The sequence below is a fragment of the Prionailurus viverrinus genome, chromosome C1, assembly GCF_022837055.1.
Source record: "Prionailurus viverrinus isolate Anna chromosome C1, UM_Priviv_1.0, whole genome shotgun sequence".
NCBI lineage: Eukaryota > Metazoa > Chordata > Mammalia > Carnivora > Felidae > Prionailurus > Prionailurus viverrinus.
In genome coordinates, this window is record NC_062568.1 from 212,432,401 (window position 1) to 212,454,915 (window position 22,515).

The 22,515-nt window shown below is 64.5% G+C and overlaps 1 protein-coding gene across 4 annotated transcripts in view; it reads right to left on the minus strand.

Moving 5' to 3' along the window:
- The window catches only part of TP73 (tumor protein p73), a 60,519-nt gene that overhangs the window by 29,644 nt on the left and 8,360 nt on the right, over positions 1–22,515 (minus strand). The window contains exons 2-4 of one of the 4 annotated variants that reach the window (XM_047869982.1): positions 19,327–19,450; positions 11,205–11,298; positions 10,753–10,873 (exon numbers count right to left, since the gene is read on the minus strand). In XM_047869982.1, coding sequence (XP_047725938.1) covers positions 10,753–10,873; positions 11,205–11,266 — 183 coding nt within the window. In that variant the 5' untranslated portion in view covers positions 11,267–11,298; positions 19,327–19,450. Of the gene's footprint in view, positions 1–10,752; positions 10,874–11,204; positions 11,299–15,386; positions 15,735–16,086; positions 16,333–19,326; positions 19,451–22,515 lie in introns of those variants that run through there. The other 3 variants (XM_047869981.1, XM_047869983.1, XM_047869980.1) reach the window with 3 other exon arrangements.

Here is a 22,515-nt window from a genome sequence, read left to right on the forward strand (position 1 = left end):
AGCCACTGGAACCCCTCCTGCCAGGTCCAGGTCCCCAGAGGCCCCGCCCCTTCCTGTCCCCCAAGGCCCCCCCTCCTGGCTCCCAGGCTGCCCCTCTCTGTCGCTGCTTATCTCGGATCTGGTCATTCTCCATCCGTGCAGCCCCCTCCCATGCCAGGACCCTCCTCACTGTCATTTTCGCCGACACCTGCCCCCAGGTGTTCCAGCAGGCTCTGTGCTGTGGGGGGTGGGGGGGGGGTGTCTCGGCCCGCCGTCCCCTCCCCCACAGCTGATGAGTGGCTCACGAAGCAAAGCTGAGTTCACACTTTTCACCCCCAATCCCCCTCCTGCCGTATCCCATCTGAATAAACGGGGCGACTCCCTTCACCCAGCTTCCCGGGTCCAACCTGGGTTGTGCTCGCCGTCCCCACCCCCCAGCCCACCAGCAAATCTCATCCAGGACTCAGGTGCTCACCGCCTCCCCTGCTCCTGCCTGGCCCTAGGTACCATCCCTCCGCAGGATCCTCCAGCGGCTTCGGGCTCCCAGCCTCGGCCCTGCCCTCCTGTGGTCTCCTCCGAGCACTGCAGCAGGGGCCCCTTCTAGAAGCCTTGTGGGATCTCGTCCCTCCCTCCCTCCGTGTGCCTGGGATACAGGAGGCGCTTAGGACATAGTTCCTGATGCACGGATTGGCTTTTCCTACCTGGGGCCCTTCCCGCCCAGAGGCTGCACTGTCTGCAGGAACAGAGTGACCGGATCCTCGTCGGACAGCGGGTGGAAAGCGCTGAGCCAGGACCGTGGGCACGGGCGTTCACACACACACACCTGCCGGTGCCCACCAGACTGGCGGACAGCGGGAACCGGCCAGACGCTGATGACCCAGCTCCACATGACCCTGCAGGGGCGCCTAGTCGGTTGAGTGTCCGACTTCGGCTCAGGTCATGATCTCACGGTTCGTGGGTTCGAGCCCCCGTCGGGCTCTGTGCTGACAGCTCGGAGCCTGGAGCCCGTTTCAGATTCTGTGTCTCCCTCTCTCTCTGCCCCTCCCCTGCTCACGTTCTGTCTCTCTGCCTCTCAAGTATGCTTAACAACAAGAAAACGATAACTCTGCAGCCCAGACAGTCCTGGGCCCTGGTCAACAGACAGGCCTGAAAAGAGCCATGGGGTCTAACATTGACCCTGCTTGTCTCTTGAGGCTCTAAAGCTTTTGCTAAATAGTGAAACAGCCCAAGAGGATAGTGAAGGGGAGATCACAGAGATCAACACGGAAAAGTCGGCCCCAGGTGCCTGCTCCGAACCATCTCCAGTGTGGTCTCAGGTGAGAAGGGACCGTCCGTGCCCTCAGCTCCCTCCTGGGTCGGGGGCAGGTGGCCCGCCAAGGTGGGAGAAGCAGCCCCCCCCCCCCCCGCCCCGGTGTCGGCCAAACGCCCCCAGTAAGTGGGAGCCACGAAAGGGGTTGCTCAGCCTTCGACGGAGAGGGACGGTGCGGAGGCAAACCCTGAGTACAAGACAGCAGCGAGAGAGGATGCCCCAGCCCCCGAGCAGCCCCTGAGCAGACCCGGGCGCAGGCCTGACCGAAGCCGAGCATCAGGGCGCATCCTGCTCACAGACAAGGGCGGGGCCACACGGGAGACCCCGTGCTGCTTGTGGCACAGCACCCTGCGGCCCCAAAGGGCTCCCAGCGACAAGGGACGTGACAACGTGAGCTCGGGACAACCCTGTTTGTTGGTTTTGGGGTTTCAGGTGCTTTGGGCCAAATCTCACTTCCTCTTTCCTGAGGTTTGCAGCAGCAGGAAGTTTCTGTCTCCTGGGACAGAAACAGGAAACAGACACATTTACAAATCAGTGACCCAGCCCCCCCTCCTCCCCAGGGGAAGAAGAGGGCGACTCCACCTGCCCCCGGGGCACAAACGCACCAGCCTTGCGGACAGACTCGTCCTCGTCTACACAGAACCAAGCAGGGTGTGGGCCGCAGCAGCAATGTAGATGCTCCGTCCACCGTCCACGGGAGGACCCTGCGCCCCTCACCCCCGCGCCCCAGGGAAGATGCCACGCAGCAGCCACGCTCAACCCTGCCCGACATTTGCACTGCAGGGGCCACTTGACTGGAGAGAAAAGGTCCCCACGTGTCCAGGCTTCTCCGCTGACTGCGCAGGGACACTGTCCTCCAGGGGCCCCGGGGGCTTCTGGCTTCTGCCTTGGGTTGTGCGCGTGACAACCAGGTGCCCCGGCGGCAGGCAGATAGCTCCCCTGGGCCACACACTGTCACTCCCCCCACCCCCGACCTTGCTGGGGACACACGCGCACAGGCACACACACATGCTCATCCCAAACCCACAATGCACACAATACACGCGCACACACACTCTCTCGCACACAAGCACACCCGTGCACTCACGCACACTGCCCAGAACCTTCGCGTCTCCAGAGGCTGCCGCACCCCCAGGTCTCTGTGGCTCAGGCTCCTGGCCTCTGCCAGCCGCCGGGTCTCCCACAGGTCCCAACGGCCCCCACTATACCTGCATCCCTGGCAGGAAAGACGGCCCCAGCCTCCACCTGCTCAATTAGCAGCCTGGTACCTGCTGGCCCCCGGGGACCTGGCAAGTCTGGAAATGAGCCCGGGTCCCCAGGGCCCAGACGGCAGGGGCCCGGCAAACACTGCCACCCCTCCCCTCCCTCTGCCAGGCTGCTACCCTGCCATGAGACGGACACCCTGAGGCCGGTTTGCCACAAGTCCTTGACCTCGATCTCAGACCACACCAAGCCAGCCTAGCGAGCAGATTCCCAGGAGAGGATGCTGTTGACCGGAGAGCAGGTGCGGGCAGGACCGAGCTGCCAGCCCAAAGCCGGGAAGCAGCGGAAAGCCCCACAACTCAAGGCAACCGCCTAGCCCCGACCAGACATGACCCGCCCTCCTCTCCCTGGCTGTTGGTCCTGTCCGGCCAGTGGGCACTGGTCCCAAAACTTCTCCAGGATGGGCAGGCATCTGCTTCTCTGCCCAGGACCTGCCCCAGCCCCTCGGTGCATCCTGGCTGCCTCAGCTTACCCTGGATCGCGGCACCCAGCCAGCACCGGATGCCTGAGCAGGACACAGACGAGAGAACGCACTTCCTAAGCCCCATCACGGCAAAAGCCCCACCAAGGCTCCCCCAGGAGGATGGAGATACGGTTCCGGAGAGATGCGGCACACCTACCGTGGCAAAATGCTGCGCGGGGTCACTGACATACAGCATGGTGGGCACGCGGGGGTCCGCACACGCCGGGGAGCTGGCGTGCCGCGGGACGAGGCATGGGTCTGGGTGGCCGGGGGGCGAGGCGGAGAGTGGTGGCCGCCCGGCGGGGTGGGCCCAGGCGGAGGGACGCCGTGGCTAGGGGGGCGGAGGATGCCCTGGGACATGTGGGCTATCTGCGGGCATTTTCCTTCTCCTCATCTCCCCAGTTCTGTCAACCGGCTGCATCTAACAACAAAACCGGTGGCCCACCCCTTATTCCTCATGCCTATTCATCAAAGTCCAGGCAGGCCTCAGCTTGCCCACTGCTGTGCTGGACCGCACCACGGAGGCGCGCGGGGAGGGGCGGCACGCCGGGCCACCGGCCCGCTCCGCAATTAAGCCACAGCCGGCTCCCCCCAAGACACCGCCCCTGGGAGGCTCAGCGGCCACAGGCCTGCACCCCTGAGCGTGAGGGGGCCAGCCCGGGCCCTTGAGACCCAGATAGATGGGGCCAAGCCACCCCAGAGCCAAGACGTGGTGCCGTAGCCCTGGCATCCTGGGCGGAGCAAATCCTCCTGCCTCGGGAGCGTGTGGTCCACCGGGGCCACCCTGCAGGGCTGAACAGAGAGGAGAGGCACCCCAGGAGACTGCTCCCCCCAGTACCCGCAGGGAGCCTTGCTACGAGAGCGAGCAGCCTAGGCGCGGTCCAAAGCAGCAGATCGAGCCGGAGGACCAGAGTCCCGATGCCCCAGCCCTGCCGAGGCTGACGCTGGCCTTGTCCCCACCGGTGCTGAGCCCCTGGAAACAGGGATGTGGCCCAGGAGGGGGACTGCATGCTGGCTTCCAGGCGCCGCATAACGGTGGCCCGCCTAGCCGGGGGCTCCGAGGGGGCCGCCACTACCCCCTTTCTGGAGTCTGAATCTCCAACGCAACGTAACCATCTGTGGCTCAACGTTGCCTTTGGGGTAGAGGCCGGAGCCCTCCCTAGAAGCAGGCAGGACATCAGTTATACAGTTACATATAAATCATGTGAAATCGGACGGGCCACCCTCAAGTTTCCAAGCCCCACCCACCCCCCAAGACCACTGAGGTGCTGGAAAGACGTCCTCGAGACCCTTGTCCGCCAGCCCATTCTTGTCGCGTCCACAGCCATTCCCAGCCTCCTGGGGGGCTCAGGGCAGAGGCAGGCTCCACCCAAGGCCCAGCCCAGCCCCCGGGCTCCTCCGGCAGATGGGGAGGGAGAGCCCATGGGGGGGCCCTGGGGCCTGCACCAGAGACACTGCTCTGCAGGCTGGCCGAGACTCACTCACTCCTGTGGCCTGAGGCTGTCAGCTCCCGGCTCACAATGAGACAAGGGAGGAAAGCAGGGGGCCCAGGTTGGGAGCTCTGGCTGGAAGATGGGAAGGCCTGGGGTGGGGAGCCCGCTGCCCTTGGGGGGCCCGTTCTTCAGGGAGGGAGGCTGGAGGTGGAGGCGCCTGGTGGGCTGGGCAGGAGGGCGGAATGGAGGGACACAGAGCCAGGTAGGGGAAGAGGAGGAGGGTTCAAACCCCAACCTCTCACAGCTGGTGTCCCCCGCCACCCCCCTTGAGGGCAACACCTCCAGCTGGGACTCCATGCAGGGCAGCTGGCTTGGAGGAGGTCGGCTGCCTTCTTAATCATGCTGGGTTTGTAAAAGCCCAAAGGGGAGAGGAGAGGAAAGAAGAATTTGAGGTGAGAGACCCCAGGAATGGGCACAGGTTGGCACACAGGGGACCCACGTGTGGGAACTCAATCTTCAGGTGGCCCCAAGACTCCCACTCCAGGTCTGTGCCCTGAATGCCCCCTGTCCTGGGGAGGCACCGTAGATGTGATGACAGCCCCTGTGATTAGGTTCCAAACCCAGTCAACTCTGAGCTGATCAGAAGGGAGAGTATACAGGTGGGCCAGGCCTAATCAGGCGAGCCCTTCAAAGAGGTCAGGGAGACGTCCTCGAAATGGCCTCAAGGAGCACACCTCCAGGCTGTAGAGGCACCACGTGGCAGGAGATGGCAGGCAGCCCCCAGGAGCTGAGAAAAGTGTCCCTCGGAACAGCCAGCAAGGAGGCAGGGGCCCCAGTTTGACAGCCACAAGGGACTGAACTCTGCCAACAGCCAGGGAGCTGAAGGGGTCCCTGGGCCAGACAAGACTGCACGCCTGGCTGACACCCTGAGCAGGGGACCCAGGGGACACCCGCGGGACTCCTGACCCACGGACACTATGAGGAAACACACGAGTGCTGTTTTAGGCCACCAAGTGTGTGGTGAGGGTGGGGCCGCTCGGGCCACTGGGATGGCCGGGGAACACAGGCTGGGCCCAGGGGAAGCCAGCCACACGTAAGCCCTGGACAGCATGCTCTCCAGAGGGAGGGCATCAGGTCGGGAAGGCATCTTCTCTCGACCGCTGACGGAAGCAGAGGCAGAGGGTCCGTGCCCCACCCAGGCCGCAGGGGCGGCACAGAGGAGGCTCTGGGCACCTGGGGCCTGAGGACCAGCACTGTCCCCCGCACCGTGAGCTGGGCCAGGCTGGGGTCCTAGAGCGACTGAGAGCAAGACACCATATGCAGACGTGCCTGACTCCAGCGTCTTTCCCGAGCAGCACCCACTTCCTGCACACGTGTCCTAAGTCTTGGCCACCCAGGGGGCAGGGACAGGGCATTGGGGGACTCTGTCCTCAGAACTGTGCCCCCTCCTCGCTTGGTCCTCAGCTGCTTCCTCCGGGTGGCCTCCCAGGCAGCCCCACTGGGCCTTGGCACCTGCTGTCCTCATTCTAACTCACTGGAGGTTCCACCCCACCGACCACTTCCGCAGGCTCGTGGCAGCAGAGGGAGGTGGGATATTTCTTCCCCCTCCCACGGGCGCAGGAAGGGCACCAGCGACGTGCCAGCCCAGGGCCACACTCCTCATACCCCTTCCTGAGCACCCACGGGAGGATGGCTCTGCTCACCCCACGGAGGATGCCACGGAGCTGGCTCCATGACCTGGCGACTGGCTGGGACTCAGCTCCACGCACCCCAGAGGAGTCCCCACCACAGCCGGTGGAAGGAAGGGCTGCTCGGGGCTCACTACAGAGGGCAGGCGGGCTGGGGTCCTGGAGCTGACCTCGAGCTGCAGACCCTTTGAGGAGGGGGCGTCCTTCCCCTCCGTCTGCGCACCTGCCCCCTTCTGTGGGCTAGCTCGGCTTCCTGGGAACACCTCCCGGGAGGACACGCTGGGCTGTGTCCTCCCTTTCCCCACCTGGGGAGAAATGCACCCCCAGGCCAGGAAGGCCTGCCCCGGGTCACTGCTGGGGTCTCGAGCCCTGGGCGTCCGCCTGGCTGTGCAGCAGGTGGGGGTGGGGCCCCAGCATGGATCAGCCGCCCCTGCCAGCCACAGCCCTTACCCCTGTGGCCCACCTGCCCACAACAGCTGTCACCAGAGAAGAGGCGCCAGGAGAGGCGGGAAGGGGTGCAGGGGGGAGGGGACTCTGCCGGGCGAGATGCTGGGAGGGGGTGGAGGGAGGCGAGCCCTCCAGCCTAGGCTGGCCACATGCCATCTCCCCCTTTCATGCATCATCGGAGCTGAGAAGTTGCCCCTCCCCCCCCCCAAGAGTCTGGCTTTCATTTTGTCCCCGGGGACACAGACTCAGAGGAGACACACAGGCCCAGCACTGTCCAGCGAGAGTCAGGATTCCCACTGCCTGCCTGGGACACCCGGAGTGCTCACAATGAAGGACTTCATCCTGTCTGCGCCCCCCCCCCCAGACCGTGGGGGGGGGGCCTCCAGGGCCAGTACAGACCTCACAAGGCCGCCCCCCTCACCATGCCAGCCCACTGCCCTCCTGAGCCCCTGGGACGCCAGGGATCCGATAGACTTTTCTCTGTTCTCCCCTTGCAGGATGCGGGAGGCCTAGCTTACAGCTCCTTGTGGCAGGGAGCAAGCCATGTGCGGCAGGCGGATGTGGCCAGAACCCGGGGCCACCACCCAGGGCAAGGGCTCCCCCCCGCAGGGACCCCTGGGCAAGGGGCATCGGGTCCTCCCCAGGGCGGGGGGGACAGCGCTCTTGGACACGGGGCCCTTCCCCTGCCGCCCCCACCCCACACCTAGCTGTGTCACACGCCGCCTGAGGCCCCGCACCACCCTCGACCTTGCTGCCCCAGCTCGATGTACAGACAAGGAAACTGAGGCCCCGTGTGCATCCCCTGGCAGAAAAGGGGTAGGGATGGGATGCATCCCAGAGTTCCCCATGCCCACGGCGGCCTCCTTCTGTGTCACCTCAGCATGTGGTGTGGTGGGGACCTCAGGAGCTCACTGCCCCCCCAAGAATCTGTGCTCAGGTCTCCTCCAAGGCCCGCCTGTTGGGGCCCTGTCCTCTCGACTGCCGCTGGACCCGTGTGGCGGGAGGGAGGTCCAAGGACAAGAAGCCGTCCTTCCCGCAGGGCTGGGCGGAGCTCCTGCTGGGCCCACACCTGACACCTCAGCGCCCCAGGCAGGGACACTGAGGCTCAGAGTCATGGGGAACTTGAACCCGGGACAGAGTGGCTCTTCAGGCGGGCAACCCATCCACTCTGTCTGTCCCCACTGGCCACTGAAGCTCTGGGTAAGGGCATCCCGTGGGCCTGCAGTGGCCTCTCTTCTGACTGTGGAGGGGATGCCGCTCAGGAACCGGCCCGTCCCGCGGGAAGAAGGCCCCGGACGGTGGAAAGCGCCACCCTGGAGGACCAATGTCCCCCACTCAAGGACTGCGCCCATCTAGGCTCTGCCTTGTTGCCGGACCAGCCCCATGACTGAGGCCGCCCGCCCAGGAGCGGTGGGGGGCGCAGTGCGCGTAAGCCTTTACACCTGCCTCATGCTGAGTCACAACTGCAGCGCTGGCCAGCCGGGGTCACTGGTTCCAAGGCCCGGCCTGGGAAGCCTCTTGTCTAAGGTCACCAGGCTGGGGCTACCCCGCCTCCCCTTGAGCGGCTGGGTGGGGAGAGAGCCGCGCCACACCGCCGCTGTGGAGCGTCCTCCGGGGGCTCCCTCCTACACCTGCTCCAGGGCCCTGGCCACACGGGGCAGGGAGCGGGGGGGCCCTTCGGCGAGGCGGCCAGGCACCCGGCTCTGCCCTGGCTGCCGGGCTGCCTCCGTCTGTGCACCCGGCTGCGTCGGCCACGAGAGGGTGAAGGGGGGCTAAGGCAAGCTCTCTGCATGGCGCCTGCCCCAGACCAGTCGCCGCTCCCACTGGCCCAGGCAGGGCTCAGGACGAGACCGAGGCTGACCAGGTGGTCAGGGAGTCCCGGCCTCTGTGGCCAGAGTTTTGCACACAGGTGTTTCTGCGTGACTTTTACTAAGAGGTGTGTCCCTCCCTGGCTGGTTCAGGGGTGCCCTTTGCAGGGTGGGAGGCCACTCTCTCTCTCCCCCGCGGCTGGTGGGAGGCATGTGCCCTCCATTCCCAGCCCAGACGTGCTCAGCACCTGGCATGCTCCCAGGGGGACTGAGGGAGCGTGCCCCACCCCTCAGGAACCCAGAGCTGCTGCCTCTGCCCGTTGGGGAGCAGACCCCACCCCTACTCCCGCTCCTGACGCTGCTGGGGTCTCCAGGCTCCTCTGCCCTCGAGGGCAAGGCTGGCCTCTTCCCAAACTCAGGAGACAGACCCCTTAGGACACTCTTCAAGGGTCCTCTGTCCCTAGAGCCCCGGCCCTCCACACAGTGGACATAGCCAGCACCAGCAGTCAGCTTTTTTTATTGTGACAGAAGTACCTTTCGTTCTGCTTTTGATCTCGAGGCGGCCACTCAGCAGACAGCCACCTGGAATAAACGTGCGGCCAGCCGCCCAGCTCGAGGAAGGGCCAGGCCACCCCTGCGACACAGCTCCCCTTTGAGAAAGCCCTGAGTGATCTAGAAACTGACCATCGAGTGACCCTGCTTTCCCCTTCCTGAGCTTTAAATCTGCCTTTGTATTTTAAATTCACCAGTAAGGAGTGAGCCCACGAAACCCAGGCCCGCACCCCCACCCCCATAGAGGCAGAACCTCCAGTCTGCACTGTCTCTTTCTCTCTCCACCTGCCACCTGGCTGCGTGGCCCGGGCCCGCCTCGAACCCTCCAGCCCTGAGAGCAATGACACGGGTCCTGCTGTTGTCAAACAAAGAAGGGCTGGTCCAGCCACAGCACCGGCTCGTGGGGAGATGCCTGCGGGCCTCCCCCAGGTGAGCGCCCCAGAGGCAGCCAGCCGACGGCAGCCCTACTGAGATGCTGGGGAGGACACTGAGGTCCAGGAGGGGGTCCTGGGAGGCGAGGGGTCAGGACCCTTGGCCCCTGGGGAGCAGCTGGTAGACAGGGAAGGTTCTGGGGGGACAGGACAGAGCTCGCGCTTTTGCGTCCTGGTCCAGGATGACTCTGCCCCAGCCCATCGAGGCCCACCCTTTGCCAGCACCTGCCTCAGTTTCCCCGCCTGTAAAATGGGAACAAACAGGTGTGGAAGGCAGGCGGGCTGCCTTCACTGTGATGGCGTCCCCGAGCAGGAGGCCGGGCCGGACAGTCAGCTTTCTCAGATCCAGCGTGAAAGGTTCCTCAGGGGAACGGATGTCACGGGGGCCCCCTGCCTGCCGTACCCCGACCCCCCGGCTGCAACGGCCCAAGTCGCATGTGGGCCAGTGGCCAGCCCAGTGGCTTCGACGGACACGACAGAGGACTCAGGGGACCCTCCTGCCCCCTGTCCCCACCCCAGCCTCGCCGTGGCTCGTTCACACGCTCACTGGAGCCCACACGGCCCTCGCTATCTGCCGGATGCTCAAGGTGCCTCAGACGGGTGTGTGTTGGGGTGAGGGGCTCCAACTTCTGGACAGGGGCTTTAGGGAATGGGGGCCAGGTCCTCCTGGCCTCTAGAGCTCCCAGCACCGCCTCCTTCCTGGGCCCAGGCTCTCGGCCTGGTGCTGGTGCCCTGAGACAGACACTTGGCCGCAGAGAGGCCAGGGACCAGCACCGCTGCCGTCTGGGGGTATGTAGCAACCTGGGGGGGGGGGGGCTGGCAACCACCAGGCATATGGTGGGGACAGCAGGCGTCACTAGATCTCCCCGGGGGCCAGGGGTCCTCACACCCCCTTCTTGCATTCTGCAACCTCCTTCTGGCAGTGCCTTGCAGCGGGCGGCCAGAGAAAGAAGCAGGGACGCGGCCACCACCCAGTTAGCACAGCCCTGCCTTCTTGCCAAGAGGAACGCAAGAGCGGTAGGACCCGAGACACCACAGCAGGGTGTCCGGGCCTCGGTGGCAGAGAGGGGGTGGAGGTGCTGCTGGAGCCTGGCACCATCATGGAGAGAGCAGGGCAGGAGACACAGAGGCTGTTGCAACACCTAAATCCAGTCATTCCTACGCCTGGATCCAGCCATACCTGAATCCATTCCTGCCCGTGGATCAACAGTCTCATGAGCTGATACGTTTTCTATTTTGAAACTGAAATGTCCTCACGAGCCTACCGAGGAAGCTGTACTCCTGAGCACCAGTGTCCCGGTTCTGCAAGCTCCCAAGACAGAACAGTCCACACTTACCGCCCCCGTCCTGAGACCCCCGCAGACAGCCGCCCCACTCACCATGACGGGCGTGGTCATGCCCTGCAAGTGCAAGACATCCATGCTGGCCCCTGAGCCGCTCACCACCGCGTTATTTCCCTGGCTTGGCTGGGGAAGGTCAAAGTAGGTGCTGTCTGGTTCCCTGGGAAGAGGGGAACAGAGCCGTCAGCCCCGGGGCACTCAGGCCCCGAGCTCGTGCGCTAGGCCTACACCCGTCCTGCCCGCAGGAGGAGCCCTTCAACCCATCGCCTGTCTCCTCTGCTCCCCCTCCCTCCTCTGCCGGCCTCACCAGGGCTAGTGTCCGTGCCCGGGGTGCATGGCCACACGTGAGCTCTGTCCCCTGGACCCCTCCCGGCCCAGGAGTGCTGGCTGGAGGAAAGAGCCCAGACTTTGGACGCTGCACCGCCAGGAGAAAGCCCCCCGAGCCTCGCCCTGCCCGAGTCCGGCCCTGGGCGGCTGGAGGAGGTACTCACAGGGATCTCCACAGGTGCTCGAACGTGGCCCCCTCATCGGCGGCGGCGGTGGGCTGGGACATCTTCCCCGCACCCGGCCCGGAGGCAGCTGGCTCTGCGAGGAGGGAAGAAGGACAGTGGGTGCTTGGGAAGGCCGGCCCCCGCCCTCCTTCAGCATCCGTGGGGTCTGGGCAGGGCCCGTGACACCGACGCAGACGCCGCCGAAGGCAGGGCACCCCTTCGCACCCCCCCGTCCGTCCTCCGCTTTCCGGGCCCGGGTCCGGCTTTGCAGACGGGCGGGCCTGACTCCAGACCCAGGTTGGGGGGCCGGGCGGTGCCTGGCACGGCAGGGGCTTCTCAGAGCTGCCACCTACGGGGTGGGGGTGACCACGGCACCCTCTCGGGAGGCTGCCGCAGGGCCCCGTGGGAGCTGGGGAACAGACAGGTGCTGCATACAGTGGGCTGTGCCTGGACCGCAATAAGGCCCCGACGGGTGTGGTCACCATTGCTCTGAGCTGTGTCTCCGGGTTTGGCCTTCGGGGCTCAAGCCGGGTTTGGGGGATCCCGATGCTCCGGGACACGAGGACGGCTCAGATCCCAGGCCACTCCCTCTCGGGAAGGGCATGTGCCGGGCACGCCCAGAGGCTGGAGCAGAGCCCCGGGCTTGAGTCCTGCTGTGCCCCGAGGCTGCAGCACGTTGAGACAGCCGTCCGCCTCTGAGACAGGGTCCTCCCCACCCCCGGCTGGACACAAAAGCAACTCGGACCCCATGAGGCAGCCCAAGGCCATGGCTGTGAAGCTGTCACAGCAGCAGGACTGCCGCATGGTGCTCTCCTGTCACAGGAGATGCCCGGCCACACCGGCCTTTGTCCCCAGAGCTTCCTCTCCTGAGAGCGTCCACACCCAGCCCCCACCCCGCCATGGCCTTGCCCAGGCCTGGCACAGCTGGGGCCCCCGTCCTCCGTCCCCCTGCAGGGAGGGGCAGGGACACCAAAGCCCACCCTGCCTGCTGCCCCACCCGGGCCAAGGTGGTGCCTCCCCGGGCCTGCCTCCGGGTCCTTGGCAGAGGGCCGTGAGAATCAGCCTGGCCACCGTCTGCCTGGCAGTGACCAAGCGGGCAGGCCCAGACCTGCCCAGAGCCTTTGGGGGAGGGAGGGCACACCCGCAATCTGTCACCATGTCCCCAGGTAGGCGGCCGCTGGTGGAGGTCTGTGGCCCTCTCCCGGGACCGCCACATGCCGGGCCGCTGGTCTCTGGAGCAGTGGCACGAGCCAGCGGGGCCCCCTCGGGGGCCGGGCCCTGGCGAAAGGAGGCCCCCCGGGCGAAGGCCGGCCAAACAGGATGGCCCGAGGCAGGCAGCTTAGAAATCTCCCAAACCAAATCTCCCACGGGCTCAGAGAAATTCAGTGACCTGCTGAGGTGGTATAGCACAGCCCTACGCACAAGGACGACGGAGTGGTCCCCTCAGAGTTCAAGATTAAGTTAGTCACCCCCGACGGCACGCACGCCTCCAGCGCACGCTCTCCCCACAAGGGGTTTAGCAAGGCTGGGCAGTGCTGACTTGCATGCCTCCTATTCTGGGGAGGTCACTCCCACCCTGAGCTGAGCTGTCCAAAGCCCAGCGGAGGTGAGGTCGGGATGGGGCGGGTTTGGTAGGAGGCAGAACAGCGCCAGCTGCCTGGCTGCGGAGCCGGCCGCCCAGCCGAGGCTGGGCAGAAACCCGCCTTACCCGCTCCCCACGGGGGAGCGGGGACCGGCCGGAGCGGCCTCGCGGTGTGGGTAGTGCGTGCCGACACGAGGCTCGACTCACCCACTCTGTTCGTTTTGCAGATGGACCGTCCAAGCCCAGAGATGGAAACCGCTTGGCTGACGGCACCCAGGAAATGGTCAGGAAGACCCTGCAGGCCCCCCTTCACGGCCGCACTGACCCCAGGAGCCAAAAGATGCCAGTGGCTCCAGTGTGCAGGACAGATGAATGGATAGACACGGTCCGTCCACACAGCGCGGTGTTACTCCGCACAAGGAAGCGTGGACACCCGCCGCAGCGGCCACGGGCCTCGAGAACGTCGTGTTGAGTGAGAGAGGCCGACGCCAAGGACCACGCGTCGTGGGACTCCGCCCACCGCGTGTCCATGGCAGACAGACGCACAGACTGAGCCTCCTCCAAGGGGCTCCCGTGGAGGGGGCTCAGAACCCTGCATTTTTAGCTCCCGGGGTTCACCACGCCTCTGAGACAGACCCTGGCGGGGAGAGCATCCCCCAGGCCCCGCTCACCCTGTCCCGAGGGCCCTTCAGCGTCCGCCCCAGGACGGCCACTGGCCTTCCCCGGTGACTTCCGCTCAGGTGTTTCACCGGCAAAAGGAAGGTCCGGAAGCCTGCCCTGCCCTGCTCAGTGGACGCATGGGGCTGGAGCCAGGAAGCCACGGTGCTCCACGATTTCCAATTTCCCTGGGAAACTCCCCAGAGCTGGTGGCCCTGACCCCAGGCCCCCTGGACCATGAGCCCACGGAGCTGCAGACCGGTCCCTGTCGGTGCCGGGGCGCCTGCCAGGGTGTGAGGATATGGTGATGTCGGGCGAGGATCGGGGCTGCAGAGACGCAGGCCCCTCCCCGGGGGGCCTCCCAGGACCCCGTGGGCCCTGCTCCTCTCTCCACGGGACGGGGCAGGGGCAGGGGCAGGGGCACGGTCTTCCCTATCCCCACGGCAGCATTTCGGCCACGGACAGCAGAGGTGAGAGAAAGAAATCGACTCCAAAACCTCTCCCTGCAAAGGGTCCCCGGTGACCCCCGAAGGCCCACGCCTTAAATTTGGGACCACGTCCACCACGGAAACGTGGCTCTCGGACCTAATGGAAATTGCTCCCAAACGCTGCAAATCATCTTAAAAACCACATGTGTATGGGGGGGTGTGAGAAACGCTCTCGGGCGGTAACGGAGTTGTAAAGTGTCAACGGGAAATGCCCGCGCCCTCGAGGATCCAGGGGCCACGTGGGTGGATCCAGGTTTTGGGTGCAGGGCGTACGGGGTGGGCCCTCAACCCCAGCTCACTCGAGCGGGGGCACCACCCTCCCCGCTTTCGGCCTCTCGATGTGACTCACGGGTTTTCTCACCAGGGAGACCTGGCATCTACTGATATTTTCATTTTTAGTCACTTCTGGGAGCGGGGGCAGGGGTGCTCCCCAACACCGCACAGAACACGCAGCCCCTCACAGCGGAGAACCCACAGGCCCAGAGGTCAGTGTGCAGGGGAGACACGGGCCACACCACTGCTTCTAGGTGCTGCTGGCCACGCCCTGGACAGGGCCTCTGGGCGTTCACACCACCTGTCACAGCCAGTCCCCGCGTGTCCCCTCCCTGCCTGCTACCCTGTCCCCTCCATGCCCCCTGCCTTGTCCCCTGTGTCCCCTCCCTGACCTCTACCCTGTCCCCTCTCTGTCCCTACCTGTCCCCACATGTCCCCTCCACGGCCCCCACCCCGTCCCCACATGTCTCCTCCACGGCCCCCCCCATCCCCACGGGTCCCCTCTATGGCCCCCACCCTATCTGCATGTGGCCCATCTATGACTCCGTCCTGTCCCCACGTGGCCCCCACCACACCTGTATCCTCCTAGGCCAGGCCAGACCCCAGCCTCCTTAGGAAGCATCTGTCCTCCCTGACTCCTAGCCAGGATGCCCCTCATTCTGCCCCGTCACTGGCAGGTGGGGAGCACCCCTCGGCTGTGTGGCCACAGGACAGCCTTGCTAGTCAGGGAGGGTTGCTTGCCTGTCCCCGCTGCCTGCCTCAGGCTCCAACGCCACATCTGAAAAACCGGGGCCCCTGCGAGGCCCCCGCAAACAGAGGCACCCCACGCGTGGGAATGGCAGTCCCAGCCGCCTATAGAGCCCCGAGACAGGGCCGACACGGGGCCCGCACCCCCCACCCCCAGCCATCTGGGTGCCCACACACCAGGAGGGGCAACTTCCTTCAGTTCTAAGAAACGAGGCCCAAGAGCTCCATCCTGACCCCCACTCACAAACACTCGTCTCCTCCGCTCTGTCACAACGGCCGTGACGAGGCCCCTTCCCCCACCAGTAAACACTGACGCAGCAGACTGACAGTCGCAGGAGGGGACCCGGGCCATCCTGGGCTGGACCCCTTCTAGTCACCCCTGTGGCCCCAATTCAAGGGCACCGAGAACGTTCTGGCACCCAGAAGTCCCCCTACCTGGGTGGAGGGCTCAGGCAGCTGTCAGGGGAGGACGGAGCGGGCAGGCCACCCCTCTGGGAAATGGCGCCCTTCCCTGGGTGGTGGCCCCGCCGAATTCCAGCAGGACGCTCAGGGCATTCAGGGCGCTTGGGGCCGAGAGGCCTCTGTTGCTCCTGCCGCCCACTGCAACAAGGGTGGCCCTGGCCTCGTGGGGGGCGGCCTGGCTGGAGGACCCGGCTGGAGTGCCTCCCTCCTCAGGGAGCCGGGGGCAGTGGCAGCAGCCACCTTCGCCCCCCTCCCCTGCCTGTGGCCCAGGCCACGTGGCCACAGGAGAGCTGGGCTGACCTTGCCACGCAGGGTAGGGTAGGCTGGGTCAGGACAGGGCCGGCCAGATCCTCGCCCTGGAGAGACGGGGTCCCGCGGGGCCCAGGGAGGGGGGCATGACTAGGGGCCTCATGTCCCCCGGAGACCACTCCCTGCCACCCCTCTGCCCACACTGGGGGGAGACCAAGCCCTGGGAAGGAGGGACAAATTTAGCTTCCCCACCCTGGGCCAGGGTGCACTTGTGAAATATGAAAACAGCTGGAGGTACCCGATTAAGCCGCCCTCTCTCCCTCCTGGGCTGGGGCCCGCTCGAAGGGGGTGGGGGGAGACTCTGGAGCCACCCCAGGAGCCCCCCCTGCCCGGCCCTGCCCCTTCTCATCTGCCAGCCTCTTACCCCGGCCACCGGCCTCCGTCGTGGCCCACGGCCTCCTTCCCCTGGCACCTGGGCCCGCCCAGAGAACTGTGAGTCAGGTTGCCAGAAGTTTTGCTTTGAGTCTAGGGGTTGGCTTTGCACCCACGTAAGACAGGCCCTCTGACCACGTGGGCTTTGTGCACTTCCAGAAGGAAACAATGGTGACACAAGCTTCCTGGGGCTGAGTTCAGGCCTCGGCTGCGAGAAGGGCTCGGCTGATCGGCGATGCCCCAGCAGCCCCGTGGGAAAGGGCTGTCGCAGACCAGCTCCTGGAAGAGGAACTAAACCGGAAACACCCAAGGCTCGCGAACCAGCACAGCATCCCCGAGGCGGAGGGGGGGGAGGCTGTGAGACCAGCAGATCTGCAGCTCATTTTACTATCAATGTGGGAACACGCACAGAGAGGTGAGGGCACCCGTCCAAGGGCACACAGCTAGTTGGGGCCGAGAGCCCTACCCAGCAGTCTGGCTCCAGCAACCTTGCTCATGGCCCCTGCCCTCAACCTGGCCCGACCCTCCTCAGCCTGCAGCCCCACCTGCACACCAAGCATCCTGCCTGGAAAGCCCCTTGCCCAGCCCTTTCTTTGCCCCGCACCCCGAAGCCCCCACCCGCGGCGAGGGCCCCCCTGCCCTCTGCAGATCTGCCGGAGTCCTTCCCCCACAATACCTGCAGGTCCTGCCGAGGCACACGGCTCCTGTCCCATCGTTTCCTGCTCTGCAGCTCGGCACTGCCCCACACCCCTGCTCCGTCTCCCCCTCCGTCCACGCCCAGCCAGCCCACCTCTGCTGTTTGGCAGCTGTGTGACGCTGGACAGGTGTATTGCCCATTCTGAGCCGCTGTTTCCTGCGGTGTGTGGGAAGAAGCCTGCAAGGTGATCCAGAGACATACTGGGAGCTTGAGAAACAGCCGTGGGTTGCAGTCGGCCAGGGGTCGCTCAGAGCAGGCGACAGTGGAGGCATAAGCCAGGCCCTGGCCCAGGGGTAGCAACAGTCACTGGCCCGTCCCCGACTCGTTAGCAGAACCCCCGCCCCGCATCCTGGTCTCTCCAAGAACGAGGCGCCTGCAGGCTGAGACAGACCCGTGTCCCATCACAGGAGGAAGCTTTGGAATGCCCCCGCGGCTTGGACGGGCCCCCTGCTTCCTCCTCTAGATGTCAGCTCCCCCAGGGCTCGGTCACTGCTGCATCCCCAGAGCCCGGGAGCGTTCGCTCGGCACACTGAGGTGACAGCTGCTCCCTGTCTGCACAGGTGACCGGCACGGTCCCTGGCTCTCTGGAAGAGCCTCCACCTCGGGGACCACCAGGAGGGGGTGGCCGTGGAGCCCCGTGCCGGTGACCAGACACTGCCTCTCACCTGTGGGGCTGCCAGGCACCCCTGACCTCTCTGTCTCCTCCAACCCTCCCCTCCCAGGCCCTGTTTCTACCCCGAGGGGTCACGCTTCCACAGGCCAGCGTGGCATCGTTGGAGGTGCCTGCTCTGTCCTCTGGAATCTTCTCTTCCCCAGACAAGCCCGTGAGCTCCTTCAACCGTGCTCTGGATGGTTGTTCCCAAACCGTCATCCCTCCCAGCCACCCTCCTCTAGACACCTCTACTTTCCTAGAAGGAGATGCCCCTCAGGTGTGTCCCCCAACCCCCATGCAGACCCTCTGGCGCTCTGGACGCCTGCTCTGGGCCTGGAAACGCACTAACTGCCTGGGGTTCCCCCCCCCAAAGTCACTGACACCAGCTGCTTTACCAACACTCAGTCCGACTCCCACAGTATGTTCCTCCCTGCTCTGAGGTCCCCTGCACATCCCACGTGACTTCCCCCAAGCCGGCCAGCCATCCCTCACTCGCTCCAGAAACATCCATCAGCGTTCCACAGAGCTGTCTCTGTCCCGCGGGCTCCGCCCTGCCCCCCACGCCCTCAGCCTGGGGGTTATCTTTCTGACGACGATGCCCAGTCCCAGCTCCAGCCTGGGTGTTCTGTATTTATTGACCTCAATCACCCAGGAGGAAGGAAAGCAGGCTGCACCTCTACTCTCCAGATGCTCTCACAGAAGCACAGAGAGGGTAGGTCACCTGCCCTGGGCCACACAGCTGGGAAGCGCAGACCGGGTCCGAGCCCACTCGTCCCCACCAGGCAGCCCTGCTCTCTAGGAGGTCCCCTCTATTGGGGGACAGACAAATAAACCAGCTTTTACCCCCTAGTGTAAAGGGCGCCGTGAAGGGGTGTGGATCACGGCCAGCGTCAGCACAAGGTTGCGCGAAGGCCCAGATGACCGTTGTCGTTTGCAGGTCTCCCAAGCTGACATTGAACTTGGGGGCCCGGGGAGAATGGGCACCGACAGGGTGGAGCTCGGCCAAGGACAGGCCCTGGCAGCCTTTAGGTCGGGGACAGCAGGAATAGCAGGGTGGGCCGGAAAAGGGACGGGGCCCTCTGGAGGCCACACAAAGGGCCCTGAGCCTATGGAGTACGGGGAGCGAGATTCAGGGCCCAGCTCTAGCGGGGACGCAGCGGGACATTCGAGGAGAAGGTCATCCTGGCAGGCACACGTGGGCCCGGCGAGCCCAGAGGCAGGCGGTCGGTGAGGCAGGCCTTGGCGGGGTCCAGACGAGCTGGGAGCGCATGGCATAACGGACCGCGCCGACAGAGGGGCAGGGGGATGAGGACACGTGTCCCGCCTCCCCTTCCAAGCCGGTTCACGCGCTGCGACCAGCGACAGGTTCAGTGCCTTTGGCCTGCACGTGTGGGGCCTCTGTTTTCTGGCATGTGCAGGGGGATGGCCACACCTATCGACCAGGACTGAGCCACACAAGAAGCGAAGGAGGGTGATGCCTGGCCTGGGCAGGCCGTGCCTCCTTGGCAGGAAGTGGAGAGAGAGAGTTCCCAGTAGGCCAAGGGGAGGAGGCAGCCGGAAGGAAGCCGCTTCTGCCCCCACCCAGCCTGCCCCCCCCCCACCCGGGGCCCTTTGGGTCACTCAGGGCCCCCCAGGGGCAGAGGGCTCTGCAAAGTGCCACCAGAAGGGGTTGGTCTTCCTTGCCCATCAGGGGAACCACGGACACGGCCTCCCTGTCTGCCCTCCGTGCCCCCAGGGCACCCCAGTCCTGGGTACCGGGTGGAAGGCAGCGGGGAGGGGGCTCTGTCCCCCCCCGCAGCAGGTGGCTGCTGTGTGGCCGGGAGGCCAGGACAGGACCCCACGCTCAGGCCTGAGAGAGGCAGCCAGGCTGAACCCAAGCCTACCTTGGTGGAGCCTGGGCCCCGAGGGTGGGTCGGGGTCGGTGTGGAGGCGGAGGCGGAGGCGGCTGGGAGGCCCAAAGCAGCTCGTGGCTGGGCAGGCAGGCGGTGGAGGCAGCGTCCCGGTCGCCTAGGCAATGACATTGGAACCAAGGAAGCAGCGTGGCCGGCCTGGAGCCTGGGGCCGCCGGGGCGGAGCGTGGCTGGGAGCCCTGGGGCTGGCGGGCAGCACCATGCCCTCCGCACAGCGACCTGGGGACAGGCCCCTGGCCGCAGGAAGCAGAGCTGGAAGCGGGGCTCGGAGTGGGGCTGTGTCAGCCACGCCCGCACGTCCCCCTGTAGTCCTCATCAGAGAAATTTCCACAGGCACACAGAAACAGAGAGCACAGTGCAACCAGCCCGTGAACCTACCCCCGGCCTCCGCGGCAGGCTGCCCTCCAGCTACAGCGAGTTCCACACACACGACATTCCACCCACGACGTGTCAGTGGGTGATTCTAAGCAGCGGGTGATTGAAAAAGGACCCACCTTTTTCAACGTTAGGTCCAACCAGGAAGTTGATATTCAACTGTTTTGTGCTGCCAGTACGTGTGGGAGCACACGTACACGCACACACACAGCAAATTCGGGTAATTCAGTGTAATACGCGGCCTCGAGACCACATTCTGATTTTCCAAGCACGTGGTTTTTGTTTCTTTCTTTCTTTTTTTCTAGCACCTAGATCTTAGGGGTTATTTATTTACTTATCTGTTTTTAATTTAAATCCAGGTTAGCTAACATCAAGTGGATTAATGGTGTCAGGAGAATTTAGTGACTCGTCACTTACATATGACACTCAGTGCTCATTTCAGCAAGTGTCCTCCTTAATGCCCATCACCCGTCTAGCCCATCCCCCCACAACACCCCGCCAGCAACCCTCGGTTCGTTCTCTGTATTTAGGAGTCTTTCATGATTTGCCTCTGTATCTGTTTTTATATTGCTTTTCCTTCCCTTCTCGAATGATCATGTTTTGTTTCTTAAATTCCACATAGGAGTGAAAACATATGGTATCTGCCTTTCTCTGTATGACTTATTTCACTTAGCATTATACACTCTAGGTCCTTCCACGTTGTTGCAAATGGCAAGAAGTCATCCTTTCTGGTCGCGAGTAATATTCCACTGTATACATAAACCACATCTTCTTTATCCCTTCATCAGTCGATGGACATTTGGGCTCTTTCCATAGTTTGGCTGTTGTCGATAGCGCTCCAAGCACATGTTTTTAACAACTGGCCAGAAGGACCCTGAGGAAGCCCAGATTTGGGGCCCTAACCTGTGTCACCACTCACTGCCCCTCCTTCCCCCACCACAGGCAGCAGCATTGAAAGCTCAAGCCACCTGACAGGAGAAGGGACCATGCGGACAGGATTAAGGGACATATCCAGGGGCGGAGGCATCTTGTACTGGGCGGGGGGACCCAGTACAACCACAGGGTCCTGGTTAGAGGGAGGCAGCAGGTCAGGGGGGCGCACAGGTGCTGACCTGCTGGCTTTGCAGAGGGAGGAAGGGACCACGAGGCAGGAAGTGCAGGTGCCTCTAGAAGCCGGGACAGTCAAGGGATGCATTCTCCCCCTCGAACCTCCAGGAGCACCCCGTGCCTGCACCTTGATTTTAGCCCAGAAAGACGGATTTCAGGCTTCTGACCTCCAGAACTATGGGGAAAGCAAATCCACGGGGCTCTAAGCCACTGAATTTGTGGTAATTTGTTACAGCGGCAACAGGAGACCAATCCAGTTTCACGTAACACAAGTTGGGGGAACGCTGTTTGCAGTGGTTTCCTGGAGCCCCTGGAGCAGACCCCACGGCCCCGTGGAGTCTGGGGAGAAACCCTCGGCGGGGTGGGTGGGGGGGCAGGGTACCCTGCAGGGTAAGGTCTCCGGGCTGGATGGAAACTGAAGATGCGGCCGACCCGGGAGCCAAAGCCCTCGCCCTTCAGGGACGCAGCACACACGCACGCACACACTTCTGAGGGACGCTGCCATGGTGCTCTCATCTGGACTCCCTGGGTGGGGGGGGGGCGGCCACCCAGCGCGAGGGGCTCTGCTCCTTGACTGTTCCTGGGGAAGCGTCGGCCTGCAGCTGTGGGCTCCCTGACTCCTGCTGAACACGGACACATTTCTGCAGAATAGCCCGCGTCCGTGTGCAGCCCGTGTGTCAGGCGTGGGATGGGGCTGCGGGAGTCCTGTGTGCGTGTGCACACGCCTGCAGGTGTGAGGCATCGTGGCCATGCAGGGACAGTGGGCGGTGGCAGGAGGGAGGTGTTCCCTGGTCCTGGAAAAGAGGCAAAGCAGCCAGCGGGCAATGCCAGGATGCCCACGGCCGGCTGTTGGCCACAGCAGGTAGGTGCCATGACCTGCATGTCTGGGAAGCGGCCCTCATTGAAGCCATGCGACCCTGGGAGGGTCCCCCCCCACGCTGGCCCATGAGATCTCATGGCCTGAGATCTCATCACCAGGGCTCCTGTGGGGGTGACCTCCTGGCACACCCTCCTTCCCAGCCCATCCCCTGTAGAGAGACGGACGGCCTGACTCGGGAGGCTGGGGCCCTGCCTTCTGAGCTGGGTGGTGGACACACAGCCCTGAACACTTAGGGCTCACAGAACCCTTGCCACAGCCCCCGACGTCCCTGTCTGAGACCAAAGGTGGGTGGGTGGCCCTGAGTGATGGTGTCAGACGGGCCTCTGGACACAGTCGAGGCAGTGAGAATGGCCACCAGCTTGGGGTGCTCAGTGGGGAGCCGGACGAGCATTCCTACACAACTTCCTGCCACCACAAGACCCTGTTGGAAAGCTCTTCCCGGGACGCTCTTGCCTAGGCCGGGGCCCGATGTTCATCCGCGAGGTCCAGGTGGGAACCTTGGCCCAGGGCCTGGGCGTCTTTCGAGCAGGATGAGAGCAGGACGTCACCCGAGGCTCCGTCCGTGTGGCCGCACGCGCACTCTCTCAGGGTTCCGGAGCCCGGAGTGTGGGGAGTCTCGTGGGCCTAAAATCAAGATGGTGGCAGGGCTGCTTCCTCCTACTTCCGGCCTCTTCCAGCGGCCAGGGTGCTCATGTCCCTCGGCTCGAGGCCCCTTCCTGCAGATTCAGAGCCCACGCCTGCAGCCTCTGCTTCCACGGCCATGGCCCCCTCTGTCCCTGACCCTCCAGCCTCCATGTTAC